Here is a 16,534-nt window from a genome sequence, read left to right as displayed (position 1 = left end):
TTTCTTAGTACAGTGGAGGAAAATCAGGGCCCAGCAGGGAGGGCAGGGGTTATGAAAAGATGGAGAGAAGCCACTCGGACCCGCAGGAGGAGGGTTCCTGCCTGCCGGAGGTCTTTGCCTCTGCCCGCTCTGCCCCAGGCAAGGAGGCAGGCCAGGATCAGGTCCTCCCAGGGCCCGAAGATGGAGCCAGATGCCTAGGAGGGCCCTGTGGGGATGGCGGGGTGGCTGGAGCCACTGGGGTCCCTGGAAGCCAGGCCCCTGCTGGGAGCCGCAGGGCCAGGACAGCTGGGTGAACCTGAGACCTGGGCTCCGGGAGGGTCCAAACAGTAACAACCCTGTTCATTCGCTAGCTCTCCTGGGGTGCTGCCCAGAACCGCCAGCCGCCTTGGATTCCACAAGAATCAGAACACCAGATGTGAATGTCAAAACCTCTCGCTTAAAAAGATTTGGTTACACTTTAATTAAAAATGTTCAAAATGTTCCCTTTCTCTTTTTTTATTTTTAAAGATGGAAAGATAAAATTATCCTCAAGCCTGTGACCCTCATTCGACAGATTTCACTTTTCCAAAGTGACCTTAATGCTCACTCACCCTGCCCCAAACCCAGTTCTTCATCTCCAAACCAACACTCCCTGAAAGGTCAAACAATCAAGACGGTAGAAAAAAACACAGGAAGCACCATGGCCTTGGGGAGGTGAAGCGCTTCCCGGAAAAGACTGCCAAGCTGGACCTCACCAAAACGGAGAACTTCTGCGCATCATAAGACACCATTAAGAGAGCACATGGCCAAGGGGCAACGGAATACAGTCCAGCAATGGACCAGACCAAGGTCCTAACACACACACACACACACACACACGCGGCATAGACAAGTCTCGCAGAGAACGTGGGAGAAAGAAGTCAGACTCTAGACGCACACAAGCCTAGGGTATGAATGTCAAACACAAGCAAAACCTAGCGATGGCCTTCTAGTTGGGGTCGCCAACTAGAAGGGGCACAAGGGTGCCTTCTGAGAGCCAGAAACGTCTACATCATGTTCTGCGGGTGGTTACACAGGTGAACACGAGTATAAAAAAGTCAAACTGGATACTTCGGAGTACTACAATCTCCTGAATATATCATTTTAAATGTAATTAAAAATATACACCCTCTAACTGCAACGTGAGACTCTGGGTGGGACGCTGGAACAGACAGTGGGAAAAACAGTGGGATCTGAACTGCTTTAGTTTGGTTAAATATAAGGTACCAATGTCAGTTTCTCAGTTGTGACAAATACTTTCTGGCAACATAAGAAGTTATCAATGGGGGAGCGGTGAGGGGTATGCAGGAACTCTTTGCACTATCTTTGCAACTTTTCTGTCAGTTTAAAATTACTCTAAAATTAAAACTGCATGAAAATAATCTTCTGTCTTCCTCCCCTCTTCCCCTCTTGTCTTCCCCTCCCTCATTTCCTCCCTCCTGCCCTCCCCCTTTAGGCTGCACACAGCAAGCCCGCATCCCCGGCACATGCCCAGCACAGCACACAAGCACCCTTGTGACTGGACAAGAGAACAAGCAAATACAGGCCAGAGCGGTGCAAGCCCTGGTCCAGCGGGGCCAGAACCCGAGGGAGGCAGGTGAGGGCAGGTCCTGCTCTGCTTCCAGCGTGTCCTTGACAAGTGGTCAGAGCAGCGACACCAGCCGCGTGCATCACACTTGGCCCATGTTACAACGGCTATCAGTCCGCACGCTCAGCCTACAAATGACCCCCGCTGCACAGATGGGAACCGAGGTGCAGGACAGGGAAGCACCTTGCCAGAGGTCATGCTGGTAAGGGACAGGGCTGGGAGCTGAAGCGGGGAGATGGAGAACCAGAGTCTGCCCTTTCAGCTACCGCCTGCATGCCGAACAAAGGAGCAAGAGAGAGGAAAGAAGGAAAAGGGAGCCTGGCCCTGCCCAGCACCAGCTGAGACCTGGCAGGCCCTGCATGGCGCTAGCATCCCTGTGGCCAGAATGTCACTACTAGACCATGAGCTCTGGTCCCTTGAGGCACTGGAACAAAGCTGGGAGGAGACCAGCTCCTCCCCCAACTCCCCATTGCATCCAATCAGCAGTCGAGCAGGGGAGAGGCCACACGGGGCCGGGGCGGGGCACAGGAGCTCACCAGCAGCACTTGGACCATGGCATCTGTGGGCTGCGGGAGGAAAGCCAGCGACCAGAGCCACGCCTCTGTCTCCTCTGCCTCCACCTCCCCAGATACGATGAGCTCTGCCATGAGTCCCACGCAGGCTTCGGTGCCACAGGAGGGCAGGGCATCCACCAGCGGTTGCCTGAGATGGAGAGAGACCCAAGGAACCTCACGATGGTGAGCCACACACCCCAGGTGCCTTCCAAGACTCCTCTCGAGTAGCCACAGGTCATCTGGGAGCAACGGAGGCTCAGAGAGGCACAGCAGGGACGTGTCCAGGATCACACACTCCGGAAGGGGCCGAGCTGGGCCTGGGCCCCAGGCAGCCTGGCCCGGGGCCGGTGCTCTTAGGGCCTATGGGGACACCAGCAGCGCAGTCTAAACCCTGGCAGTTCTGCTCCCCCAGGAGGCACAGCAGCTTGGGGCAACATAGTGCCTGCCCACTGCTCTCCCGAAACCAACCACAGTCGCTGCGTCAGGTGAGACCCCTTGTGTAACACAGGAACCAGCAACTGGCAGGCCGCCCCTAATTAAACCTCTAATGCTTTCAGTCCAACGGCAGGATTATTTTATTTATTTATTTGTTTATTTATTTGATTGATTAATTGATTGATTGATAACAGAAAGGTTGAGAAGCTCAGGAAAGGTTTTCAACATTTGTCCAACGGTGGATCTAAGCAGGGAAATGAGGACTGAACCAGGATGGGTCCCTGGGGTCACAGTAGAAATGAGAGGTTCCCAGAGCTGGGGGCCACACGAGGCAACAGGGCACACGGGGTGGGGGGTGGTGTGTGGATTAGTCACCCCCACCCCATCAACCCTGATGAGTGACACCCATGGCCACAGAGGACCAGGCATCCCCTGCTCCACACATACCATCTGCCCATAAACAGTCTCTGGCCTCAATCTGCTCATCTGTAAAATGGGAATGCTGATGACTGGACCTGTCCCAAGTTGACTGTGATCCTTCAGGCTACTTTGTCTGAGGAATGCCCTACCTGCCCTTCTCATCTCTCACCCTGTATTTCCTCTTTTTTCCTTATAGACTTGGACCCTGGGGAACCAGGCTCTGGGCAGAAATGGAGGAGGTGGTGAGGAAAAGAGAATTCTCTCAAGAGTATCAGTCCTCTTGGAAACTTCTAGGTTTAGGGATGGTCTCCTGTCTCCTTGACTCCTGACATCTAGGTAGACAACTGAGACATAAGAGCTTGTGGGAAAATCCTGAGTGACAAGCAGGGTATGTCACCAGGGGAACAGGCAGCTCCATATGAAGAAAAGGAGGGCCCCTCCCTATACCAAAGATAATTAAAATGGGCCCAAGTCAAACATCACCTATCTTTAAGCCCATAAGGATTGGATGGAGAAGCACAGACCACCTGGGTTCAAATCTCAACTCTGCTCTGTGACTTTGGGCAAGTCTCCTAACTGCTCTGGGCCTTGGTTTCCTTCCACAGCTGTTAACATAGGAATAATAAATCTACATACCTCATGGGATCATCGTGAGGATTAAATGAGTGAATACAGATAAAAGGCTTGAAAGGAATCTGTGCGTTAACAGCTACTAAGTTTTGTAGTCATTCCGTTAGACATTTGGTGATGTGAATTTGGGGGAGGGGAGCAGTTCTTTCATATTTCAGAATCGATAAAATTCTTTCAGGCCTCAAAATCTTTTTGAGAGCCTTTGAAAAACTCACAGGCTTGAAATCTGTAACCCAGGGGCCTGGTGAACAGCTAGACATGGGGACAGAGCCCAAAGCCTTCCCCTGCACAGTCCTCAGCCAGTGGAGTTAGTCCTCAGAGTTTCCACTCCACACTTGGGGGTCTCTCTACAGCCTTTGCTGGCCCCACATCAGCAGGGTCCAAGGTGGGATCCCAGCCCTGCCCAGCACCGCCCCCCAACCCCCTCCCCCCAGCAGAAGGGTACCCAAGGCGTATTGGAATGCTAATTCCAGCGCTCAGCAAGAGGGTCCCTGTGTGGGGAGGGAACAATGCCTGTCTTTATCCCACCAGCCACTTCAGCTTCCGGGCTCCTCACGCCGCCCCGTGGGAACCTCCAAGCTCCCCACTTAATCGCCCTCTTGGCCGACATCCCTCAGGCTGGAGGACAAGTCAGTACCACAGGGATGAGATGAAACGTCGCCATCCATCCCTCAATGGGGACCTGGGAGAGCATCAGGATGACCCGGCCCCACCAGGACCCCCAGCCAGCTCCTGACACAGCCCCCAGGCCCAAAGAGAGGCCCTTACCAGTTGTCTCGGCATCTAAAAAAAGAATGTCCCCAGAGTTCCATCAGTTCGACCGCGGAGAGGCCCCGGAGCTCAGACACCAGTGACAGGAACAGCTCTGCAGCCTGGAAAGCCGAGGGGACAGTGGGAGAGGCCCGACCCCCAGGGGTCACCTCATCTACCCCCATCCCCACCTCCAGACACCCCTGCAGAGAAGGTGGGAACAGTGCTAGTATCTTTTTTTTTAATGGATAATGGTGGCTATTAAACACTAGTTTCCAGCCCATCGGCCACACTTTTATTTCAAAATATCTATACTTACAGTATGTCAGATTTTTACTCTTGCCAGCTATTTAAACTTCAGCTGAAGTTTTTCAGATATAACAGAAACATGTTTGAGGAAGTCCATCATTGCACAGAATTTTTTTCTTAAACAGGATGTGGGGTTTTGGGGTTTTTTGTTTTTGTTTTTGTTTTTCTGGTGGGGCGGTAATTAGGTTTATTTTCTTTTTAACGGAGGTACTGGGGATTGAACCCAGGACCTCACGGGTAGTAAGCACGCGCTTTACCACTGAGCTATACCCTCCTCCCCCCCAGTGCTGGTATCTCCTACCTACTGTGTCACAGACCCAAAGAGAAGAGGCTGCTCGTTCGGGGCTTCTTTCCACTGAATCCCAAGCCCCTGGCACACAGGCTGGCCCATTTTGATTCTTTAACAAGCTTTTATCAGGTACCTACTGTGTGCCAGGCATGCACTGGGGCTAGGGACATGGGCGCGAAAAGAGACATGGTATCTGCATTTGTAGGCTTCACACTCTAAGAGCTCAGTACACACTCACTGTGGTTGTAATCTGGCTATTGTGATAAGTAAGCGCATCTCACAAAGCCAGTGAGGTGGCAGTCTTTTCTGGTATTTTTTAATGAAAAAAATATGTAAATGCCTTTTAGAATTAGTAACAGTGACAGCTACTGAACAGAGGTTGGCCCCTTGTCTGCAAATCTGACCAGCACAGTCACCCAGTGTCCAAAACCTCACAAGGAAATAAAGGACTCTATTCAGAGCCTGTACCTCTCGGGTTTCAGGAGATAGCTGTTTTGAGATGCAGGCTACATGCCCTGCCTTCCCTTCCTAGGGCCTCTTCAGTCTCAGACTCATTGCCTTGGCCTGAACCCAGAATCACAGAAAGAGTGACAAGGTCCTGGCTTCCTACTGGCAGCCCCCAAGCTCCCCTCCACCACTCACCCCCACCAGCCAGGGGTCCAGTGAGGCTGGGACGGGCTTGCCTCATCCCCGGCCTCCTTGGCTCTAAGGAGCTGGGACCGAGTCTCTGGGCACACAGCTTGACCTCAGCAAGACGTAAGTGTGAAACAGGCCCCTCAACCAGCCAGCATGGCTCACCCATCCTACCCACCAGCAAGTCTGTTCCCAGGGTCTGGGCAGTATCCCTATCGTGTGCCTTCTGCCAGTGGAGCAGATAGGGACCCTTAATTCTGCCTTTACTTCCTCGTGCAGGACACACAAGCCAGCCCCCTGTATGGACTCACTGCCACCATCACAGTGGCCCTGACCACCGCCAGGCCTCAAAGACTCTCAGCCATCCCAGTCTGAGGCAACCGCCCACCTTCCGGAAGGACTCAGCCACATTTCCCTCCAGCTGGTGGCTGCCTTTCCCTGGCATCATCCGTGATTCCCTAGACTTGGAACGCACGTGCTTTTAAGATCTCCAGCAAGTGTGCAGCAGCTGGGCCTGGCCGGGCATCCTCCCGCCTGCAGAGAGCCAGGCATCTGCCCGGGAGCACACCTCCTGCTCTGGGAGGCCTCAGGCCACAAGTGTTGGCTTCAGGACTAGCTTTCCCCAGCCAGGCACAGCGGGAGGGATCAGGGCAGCTCATCCCGAGAGGCTCTCGGGATGGAGGAAGGGCAGGGCTCCTGCCTCCTGGGTGAGGAGCCTGTCACTCTCATCGCCATTAACAGCAGCCACGCACAATGGTAACAGTAACTATAACAACAGTGGTGACTTTGTGTGGAGCCTCGACTGAGTGCCAGGCGCTGCTTTAGGCGCTTTGCAGGCACCACCTCACGTGACATTCACCACACCCTATGAAGAGGGGCTGGCATTATCCCCACTTGACAGAGGGACTGAAGTCAGGTGTCAGCGGCCACACAGCTAAGTGGCAGAGTCGAGACCAGAACCCACACCCTTAACCAGTGTCCTACACTTCAGGCCATGAAGAAAAATAAAAGTCCTGATTTGCAGCGTTTGCCAGTCTCCGTGGCGTGATTACTCGCACTGCGGCCGGTCTCCAGCCGCCCGAGAGCTCTCACTGAACGCACATGTGGGAATCGCTGCGCAGAAGCACAACATCTGTCGTATTTCCACCCTAGGGGACACGCAGACGACCTCCAGGGCGAAGACAACAGTGTAGTAAAATGACCAGGTAGTGACGATTTTGAGTGCTCATCCCCTTTTTTCTAGTATGATTCATTTTCATTGTGAGTCAGTCTAATTTAATCTTTAGTAATGTCTGTTTAACCACCAGCCTGCAGGACTCCTGGAAATCTGACCATCGGCTCTGGCAAGTCGGTGCAAGCCAGCTCTGGCACGGCACCGTCCACACTGTCCCTAACGTGCTTGGCTGTGACTTGGGTGTTCTATTCTGAGCAGCCCAGATGGTGGTCATGAGCCGTGCCCTCCCCCAGGCACCCTCCCTGGTAGCCGGGGGAGCCGACCGGCCTGCCTCTCTCTGTCTCCTCCATCATTCCGTCAGGCTCTTGGCCATCCCACCCCACTGCCCCCCTCGTTGAAACACCAGGGCCTGTCTGTGGAGGGTCAGGCTGGGGAATTTGCTGTCTATTGAATGCTAAATCTTGGTTTTTGTTTTCTGACTGAAAAAACCAATCTTGTCTCCTGCCCACCAACAATGGGGAGGGGCGAAGGCATTCCCAGCTGAAGCCCACGGGTCGGTGTCCCCGGTAACCGTCAGGCCCTCAGCCCTCCCGGGGGGCCGAGCAGCTGCTGAATGTGCACTCAGGCATCCCTGAAAAGCCATTTTCAGGAACAAGGTCCCCAGCAATTCACCCCCAGCCCAGGGGACCTCCCCGGTGGAACAATCCACTACCCTGTTAGTGCTGTAAATACAGGACAGCCGCCCTGCGCCCTCTGGGGCTGTCACTGCCAGTCTCTGGGAGGGCATGCCTGGCCCTGAGCCACCTCTGCCAGGGGAAATGCCCGGTCAGGGGACCAGACAGTGGGGGCTATGGGGACCAGGTGGGAGGAAGAGGGCCTGGCCTGCAGCTTCCTGGCATTTCGTGAGGTCCGGCAGCGCCACAGTTAGAACACAGGCTGGAGAGCAGTGGTTCTCAACGGGGGTGACCGTGCCCCCCAGGGGACTCCGGCAATATCTGGAGACACTTTGAGTTGTCACAGCTGGGGTGGGGAGAGGCCAGGGGTGCTGCTGAACATCCGACAGTGCCCGGGGCGGCCCCAGGTGACAATCCCTGCTGTGGGCCGGCCGGCCGGCCGGCCGGCCAGCCTGGGTTAACAGCCGGCTCTGTGACCCACCGGCCAGTGGCTTGGAGCGCCACCTCACCGGGCCGACGGCCCTTTCCTTTGGGCTGCTCTCTGACTCCCGTGGGGCTCCCTGAGCAAAGCCCACAAGATCAAAGATTTGAGAGAGCAGTGAGCTAGGGCCTCGGCTCCTGGTCACAGAAACAGTGAAGCCAGCCGCAGGCACGCCTCTGCTATATATACACAAAATGAACAATGTATGTGTATACGTGTGTGTGCTCAATATGCATTTGATACACATATGCATTCTACGTTCAATATATATTGTATGTGTACTCAGAGAATCAATAGATACACCCAATATACATATTCAATATATTACAAAATCAATATATTATATACATATTCCATGTGTTTTATATATTTTTTTCAATGTATACCTGAATCTGACCTTCTCCCCACCCCTCTGTGACCTCCCGAGACCAAGCCTCCATCTCCTATCTGCGTTACCGTAACAGCCTCTTAACTGGGTTCCTAGCATCCCGCCCGGTCCTCAGTCTATGCTCCACCCTCAGCCAGAAGGTGAGCACTGTAATGTACCTCGGAGGGCAACCTCCCTCCTCTGCACAACACCCACCGAGGCTCCCCATTTATCCCGAGAAAAAGTGACCTGTGTGCTCCACTAAGGGAGTGACCCTGTCCCCTCACCCTCCCCAGTCTCCTCCAGTCACATGGGCCTCCTTGTCACTCAAAGTTGTGCTCAAACTCAAACTCACGGTGCAGCTCCTGCCCTGCAGCATGTGCTGGGCCTCCCCTCTGCCTGGGCCTCCCCACCCATACCCACACGCCTCACTCCTCACCTCCTTCAGAGTTTTACTCAGCGTCACCTCCCCAGTGAGTCCTTTCCAGGCATCCATCATTTTAAATGTATCCCATGCTACCCCCACTCTGCCCTCTTTACCCCTCTTCTCTGCTCTACTCGTCTCCCCAGCCCCCTGGGGGGCTCAGGACCCCAGGCGCACTGTGTACCCGTCTCTGTTTCCTGCAGCCGAGCAGGACACAAGGGTCTGTGCCATTCCAGCCCAGCCCCCCAGGGACCGAGGCTGACTACCCCAGTCAGGATGCCTCCCACCCATTCTCTCCAAGTTCCTGAACAAAACGCTTTGCCTCACACAGGCAGTGCCACCCGCAAGGGCCTCAGATGCTGAGAATTCCGAAGGGAGGCATTTCCAGCACTAAAGGTACTCCCGGATCTGAGGCTGCGGCTGGATGGGCACCGGCCTCCCAACATCCTTCTCCACTGACTCTGCATGAGAAACACAAAGCTTTGCACCCAGATGCCTGTTCTCGGCGCAGACCTGCCAGGCCAGAATATGGAGGGTTGCGGTCTGGGTATCTGTGTATCTGAGAAGCCCCCTTTCCCAAGTGCTGCCGGGAAAACAGAGCTTCCAGAGGGTAGGGGGGCACCTGGCACACCTGGTACCATGCCGAGAACCGGGGCTGCTGCCCAGCTCTGTCCACACCTGGAACAACCTATTTCTGTCCAGCTGGGCACATAACAGCCCCTAAGTCCTTGGTCCTATGAAAGCAGCCAGTGAAACAGGTATTTATAAATCTGCAGCATCCCAAATAAACAAACAAGTATATTTGGAGCCCTCCCAGGCTGTTGTGCGATTAAAGCAAAGACACCCCATTCTTCTCTCCTTGGCCCCCAGTTCCTGGGGCTTCAATCTGAAAAGCCCCAGCATCTTTAATGCCTTCTGGGAAACGCCACAGTTCTCACGCTGAAGTCAGGAGCAATGCTGAGATGGGCAGAAATAGTGGATGCAGTGAAAGTCCCCAAAATGCCACTGGTGCCATCCAGCCCTGAGCTGTGGATGGCAGGGATGGTACATAAAAGATTTCTATGTGGCAAGGATGTTCTGGAAGGGATTATGAGGCCCTGTAGGGGCTGGCCCCACTGGTCCTCGGTGTCTAGCTCCAGCCTGGCTGGGCTGCCTGCTCCCCAAACATACCCATGAGGTTCAGACTCGGGACTTTGGCGCACTCCTCCCCTAGATGCTCAAGGGACCACCCCAGGTCTCAATTGAAGCGTCTCCTGCTAGGACCCTGGTCTAAGGCGTCCACTCAGCCACATCCCTGCTCTGTTCTCCTCACCTCGCTCATCCACAGCTAAAACCCTCCTCCATTTGCCGTGATTATCACCCATCTCCCCTAGGCTGGATTTTATGCTCCAGGAAAGCAGGGCACTGTCTGTGTCTCATTATCATAAGGGCCAACTGAAGAGTTCACATGTTGGGCAAACCAGCCACCCTGGGTGCTGCCGATGGGAACATCGGTCCTGTGAATGTGGAAAGTCCTACCAGGAGGGCAATGTGGGGAGGCAGGCTCCACGCGGGGCCCCAGCGCATCATTTTCTTTCCCTAGGGAGGGTGCTAAGATTTCCTCCTGGGCGCTCCTCTTACACACAAGTGGAGGGCTTGGTCTCAGGACAAAACAGGCAGGGAGAAGCACATCACAGCCCAGCCTTGGCACTCTCAGAACCACCATCCTCAGTCACAGAGCAGGAAACCAGCCAGATGTCTCAGAGCCTTCTGAACCTCTCCGAGCCATGAGACCTCCACATGGTGTCCACCCCTTGACTCAAAACAGTTGAGCATTCCAGGGAAGGCCTGGCCCGTGTGTTTTTTGACTTGGTGGAAAGTTCTCAGTGCTGAGGCTTGGGTACGGTAGAGATTTCCTGAGAGATCTCCAGGACAGGACAGGTTCAGAGGGTTAGACTAGGGGCCCAACAGGACTGTTTGCCCATAGACAGACAGATGAGAAAAAGGTCTCCCCCAGGCTCACCTCCAACCTGCAGTGGATCACACACAAGCCAGATTTCTTCCCCTTCTTTGCTTTCACAACTAGGCACAGTTGTGCAGTGTACAACCTGCCCAACTGTACACAGCAGCCCTGATACTGAACACCTGAGAGAGTAGACCATAAAGAATCTGACAGGAAGAGGACGGTGTCCCAGGGACCCAGGTCCCAGGCAGATCCTGGCCTAGAGCTGGAGAAGCCACTTACCTCAAAGCTTGTGGTCTGAGCCAGGCACAGCTTCCTCACTGATGCAGCCACTGTGGCCACCGTAGCCTGGGACAATGTCTCCTCCCATTCATACAACAGGCTGCTCAGGGTTAAGTCTCCATCATCTGGGTCTGAGATGGGAAGTGCTAGACAGGGACAACCGTATGCCACAGTGAGTAGAAGGATCCCTGAGGGCCACCCCAACACCCTGCCAAAGCTTCCATCAGTATGTTTTGGGTAACAGGGGAGGGGGACCTGCCCAAGGAAAATCATAGCAGTGTTACTGCTAACAGCAAAAGACAGGAAACAACCTATGTATGCTAACTAAAAACTGGCACTTGCCATCTGCCTCTACAAGGATTGGGTCATGTTTGCCCTTGCCATCCAACTCTGCTTGGATTAAATCATGAGCCACTGCAGCCGCTGACCTCCAACACACCCTGAAAGGAGTTCAGGATGGAGATCAGGAATGAGGGGGCTCTGTGCTCTGGGAAAACTGGCTGAACGGGCCTTCAGATAGTTAAATATTTTCATGAAAAGATCTTATGATCCCAATTCTTGCGTCTCCTCGTATCTAGAAAAGCACTAAAATCATTAACGGTGACATCTGCTCCTCGTGACTAGCAGCAGGCCTCTGCCTAAACGTATTCTTGACTGCACGTCCTCCCTTCACTGAAGTCATTTATAATACTGAGTCCTCCCCCTGCCTCTTTGGAGCAGTTTCTCAGAGCTTTCTGGGATGCTGTCTCCCGGGCTACGGTCCTCATTTTGCCCCAAATAAAACTTAACCCACAACTCTCACACTGTGTGATTTTATTTCAGTTGACAGTACTCATCAGTAAGGGATAGCCAAATAACCACAGCCAAAGCCCCCTTGGGATTGACAGAGAAATCATGAAAACCTCACCTACACAATGGAAGATTAATCAGCAATAAAAAGAAATGAAGTCCTTTACTTACAAACCTGAAATACATCCAAAGACACAGAAAACAAACTATGGTTCCCAAAGGGGAAAGGGCTCGGGGGAGGGATAAATTTGGAGTTTGGGGTTAACACATACACACTACTATATATAAAAGGGATAAACAACAAGGACCTACTGTAACTTAGGGAATTATATTCAATATCTTATAATAACCAACAATGGAAAAGGATCTGAAAAGAATATATATGTATACGTATAACTGAATCACTTTGCCACACACATGAAACTAACACAACATTGTAAGTCAACTATACTTCTATAGAAATTAAAAAAAAAAAAGAAGTTCTGACACATGCTACAACATAGATGAACTTTGACAAAATTATGGGAAGTGAAAGAAGCCAGACATAAAAGGTCACACACTGTGTGATTCTATTTACGTGAAATGTCCAGAATGGGCAAATCTATAGAGGCAGAAAGTAGATTAGTAGTTTCCAGAGGCTGGGGGAACAGGAGGTGATGGCAAATGGGTGTAAGGTTTCTTTTTGGAGCGATGAAAATGTCGTAAAGTTGATTGTGACAACAGATGCACAACTCTGACTATCCTAGAAGTCACTGAATTGTTCACCTGAAATGGATGCACTGCACTGTATGTGAATTACATCTCAATTACAGCTATTTATAAAGAAAATGAAAAGCTCATTCAACTCAGTGGGGAAACACCAGGTCCTGACACTAGATGCCCCAGTCACTGCTAGTATCTGTGCCTGCAGGGAGGCTCAGCGGGCAGGTCAGCCTGGGAGCTCAGCCTATGTTCCAAGGAGCTGGAAGGAATGCTGGGAAGCCCCAGCGCTTCCGTACCCCCAGGCTGGGTTCTCCCTCGGGTGGAGCAGTGAGTCTGTCCTCCAAGACAAACGTGATTACCAGCCAGGGCTGCAGAAAAGACTGCACAGGTATAAGTCCCAGCTCTCCCTCTTGTTAACTGTGTCTTCAGACACGTCATTTTATTTCTTGGAGCCACAGTTTCCTTAGGTGAAAAAGATAACTAATTGTAACAGAAAAGAACAAATCTGACTCCATATTAGATCTGTTCCTTTGGCTTTACCCCTGTGCCCTGTTTTCTAGGCTCAGTCTTGCCAGCTCTGCACTTTTTGTAAAAGAACATTGTTGCCTTTAGCCTGAAATAGACAGGAGAGCCTATTCTCAAGGTTCCAACCTTTGAGCCCTTACATAAAGATGATAAGTTGCAAAATAGAAAATAACATTTGTTTTATTAGAGGTTTTACAGAGGCACCACGGCCTGACCCACATGGACAGCTACAAGATCAAAGAATTCCTACACCAAGAAGTTTGCACCAACCAACCACACCTCCTCCCCTTTTTAAGTATAAAAGGAGCCTGAATTTTGATTTGAGTAGGATGGTTCTCCAAGACATTAGTCTGCCATCCTCTCGGTCTGCTGGCTCTCTGAATAAAGTCGTTATTCCTTGCCCCAACACCTGTTTCCTGATTTATTGGCCTGTCAGTGTGGCGAGCAGAACGAGTTTGGATTCGGTAACATAATAATAACAGTAACTTCCTAATAGGGTCATGATGAGAATTAAACTAAATAATAAAGCATTCAGCACAGCTACTGGCCCACAGTAAATCCTTCCAAATAGTCAGCAGTAAGAATTAACCATCCTTATTTCATTATTCAGGGAAATAGCCATTTTACATCACACACCCACACACACACAAAGATCTCTTTACCTCAGATGCATGCCTTGCTTGTTTCCTTCTATGCAAAAACTCATAGGAGGGAACCAAGCTCCAGGGGATGCTATGTGTTGGCAGGAACGTTCCAGAAAATTGGGTAACCTCAGTCAGCCCCCCTCCCCCAAAATGGTCAGGCTGAGAGGTCATCAGATGTAAGGGGGATTATCCCACAAAAACTGAAAACCAGAAGGTTCCATCTCCACTCAAGACAACCCAGGGAAGAGGCTAAGACCAAGCCTGAGCCATGTGAGGCAGCAGAAACGTTCAGAGAAACTTCTAGAAAAAGAGGCTGACTCTCCTGACAATGGCCATTCTCAGAAATAGTTCAAGGATATCCAGACGGGGACAGACCAAAGGAACCTAGGCCTGCTTGAGCTCCTCTGGCCAGAGGAGGCTATGAGGCTCCCCTAAGGGTCCTGTGCCCACCCTCGGTCACCTGTGACAGCTGAATCCAGGGGCATCTCATGCAGCAGGGTGAGCGAGGAAAGGGTCCGCATCTGCACGGCACTGGCCTCCTGGAAGAGGCGCCCCATGGTGTCCAGCTCCACGCAGGACGCCTCCCTCAGCACAGTCGGCCTGGAAACTCTGGAGGCAGGTCAGGTGGGAGGCCAGGCCCGGCTGCAGGACGATGTGGGGAAGAGGTGGCGGCTCAGGCTAGGCCTCGGCTGTGACAGAAACCCCTTGGGGCCCCTGATACTGGCAGCAAGGGCCAAGGCTGGGGGCAACTCACTGGGGACTAGAGTGGAGCTTCAGGATAGAGGGAGGAGGAAGGAGAAAGGCCAAGGGAAGCAGGAAAGTGTAGGAAACAGTAACCCAAGGAGACCAACCACAGAATCTCCGTTGGAAAATAAGACCAGAGACCCCATGGTCCCCCATCAGCCTCTAGATGCTGGGACTTTATTTAACAGTGTTAATGTTGACAATGACCATCTCTTATCCTTGCTCAGATGCTTACCATTTACACAACACTTCCATCTGCAGGGAGCTAAGGACAGGAGGGGAGGAGGGGAGGAGGGAGGAGAGAAGAGAGAAGAGTGGGGATTGAGAGGAGGGGAAGGGAGAGGAGTTGGGGAGAGAGAGGAGGAAGTGGGGGGAAGGGAAAGGGGAGAAGCAGCGGGAGGGAAGCAGGGTGGCGGGCCCAGGAGCTGAGAGGTGGAGGAGGGGAGGGGTGCAGAGAGGAAAGAGACAAGGGAGGGACTAAGGAGAGAGGAGGGGAAAGAAGGCCGATGAGGACACAAGATGGGAAGGGCGCCCGCCCAGCACTCACCTCCACGGAGGGCAGAGCCTGGGAGCGCAGGGAGGAGCGCGCCCTGCGCAGGGAGCATCGCACCAGGTCCTTGGTCTTGCGCAGCCTGGTTCCGCGTTGCTGGTATGTGGTGGGACACCTGCCCAGGATATCCTCCTGGGCAAGTGGGGCCCGATCAGCGTCCTGCTCCCCTCTCACTCCACCACCAACCCCACCCAGGCTCAGACCTCACCTCCTCGACGGTCTGGGGGTCTTGGGCACCCGGGTGACCCTGCAGGAGGCTCAGCACCGCGCGCTTCACGTTCAGCGCCCAGCGGGGCTCAGCGGGGCCGGGACACAGGCGGGCCACACGCCGCGCCTGCAGGACAAAGCGCAGCGGCACGCGGCCCAGGGCGGCGCTATGTGGTGGGGAGGGGGACGGGCGTCAGGGGCGACCCTTCCAAGAGCCCAGGCCGCCTCTTCATTAACAGCATCCCTGGCCCTCGAGCCTGGCCCCTTCCCACAGGACAATCCCATAAAAAGCACCCAGGTACCCCCACATCCCTCCAAATGGTCTTGCTTCCCCCCTCAGCTCAGCTCTCCAGCAATTTCTCAAACACAAGAGGCAGACGACTCCTGGGCTCAAAGCTGCTCCCAGCCTTGTCACCACTTAAAATGTACATGCATGCGCATGAACCCAGAATGAAAAATAAACTGACCTTCCATGGGCTTCCTGCACTACAAAGCTGCTCATTTGCCAGCCCACCAGGGAGGCACTTAGCAACCCTCCACTCACACTCTATATGAGGAAACGTGAGGCAGAACTATAAAGTGACTTGTTCAGAACCACAGCTGGGATTCAAACCCAGGCAGGCTGGCCCTGGCCTCACAGGTCTCAGACCTGAGCTGGAAGTGACTTAGACTCCAGTACTGTGTGCAGGAGGAAATGAAGCCAAGAGAGGGGGAGCTGCTGGAGGGGGTCACACAGCAAGCGTGGGAGGAGCTAGGACCAAATTCAGCCCAGTGCTTTTCCCACCATCCCTCACCTGACAGAAAGGAGCTTGCAGCTGGTATCTGCCAGGTGAGGGGATGGGGACTTCGGGGCCTTTGTGCATGGGGGTAGAAGAGACAGGTGCCCCACGATGTAGGGGAAACTGCCAGCCAGCAAGCAGAACCTTGACAGACGCAAGTGTCCCTACTTGACCCTCCCCAGGAGGTCACTGCCCCCTCTCCAGCTCCAACTGCAGTCTGAGGGCCTGTTGGAGGCAGCTCCCTGGATCTCAGGCCTCTAGCTACAGGGAAATGCTAAAGGCGCCCGCCCCTTCCAGAATAGCTAACGTCAGTCTGCTCTCTCAAGGAGCTGACAGCCCTGCCCACTGACTTAGCATTTGATGAGAAGCCCAGGACAATAGCCCTGACTGCCCCCTCGGAGAAGACCACCCTAAGCTTTTCAGCAAGGATCCATCTGCCCCTAGAAGGCATCCCCCATCCCTATATTCCTGCACAAAGGCTTTATTTTTTAACAAATGAATTTGCAATAAAAAAGGAAGAGGAATCTGGAGATGGGCTTGTCTTCAGGCTGGGGGGGTGGACTGAGCTTTGAGGCCACTGAGGCCACTGGCAGGGAGTCCTGGGAAACAGGCCAGAGGGAGAAT

At 53.2% G+C, this 16,534-nt stretch overlaps 1 protein-coding gene across 2 annotated transcripts in view; it reads right to left on the bottom strand.

Annotated features, from left to right (window-relative positions):
• LOC102515882 overlaps positions 1-15,055 on the bottom strand; it is a 111,706-nt gene extending 96,651 nt beyond the window's left edge. The window contains exons 1-5 of one of the 2 annotated variants that reach the window (XM_032460786.1): positions 14,922-15,055; positions 14,091-14,272; positions 10,971-11,116; positions 4,414-4,517; positions 2,143-2,308 (exon numbers count right to left, since the gene is read on the bottom strand). In XM_032460786.1, the coding sequence (XP_032316677.1) occupies positions 2,143-2,308; positions 4,414-4,517; positions 10,971-11,116; positions 14,091-14,187 (513 nt within the window). In that variant the 5' untranslated portion in view covers positions 14,188-14,272; positions 14,922-15,055. Of the gene's footprint in view, positions 1-2,142; positions 2,309-4,413; positions 4,518-10,970; positions 11,117-14,090; positions 14,273-14,921 lie in introns of those variants that run through there. The other variant, XM_032460787.1, reaches the window with a different exon arrangement.
• Positions 15,056-16,534: the final 1,479 nt, after the last annotated feature.

Source organism: Camelus ferus, chromosome 18 (assembly GCF_009834535.1).
Source record: "Camelus ferus isolate YT-003-E chromosome 18, BCGSAC_Cfer_1.0, whole genome shotgun sequence".
Classification (NCBI taxonomy): domain Eukaryota; kingdom Metazoa; phylum Chordata; class Mammalia; order Artiodactyla; family Camelidae; genus Camelus; species Camelus ferus.
The sequence above is the reverse complement of the archived record's forward strand: the minus strand, read 5'-3'. Positions and strand labels throughout refer to the sequence as shown.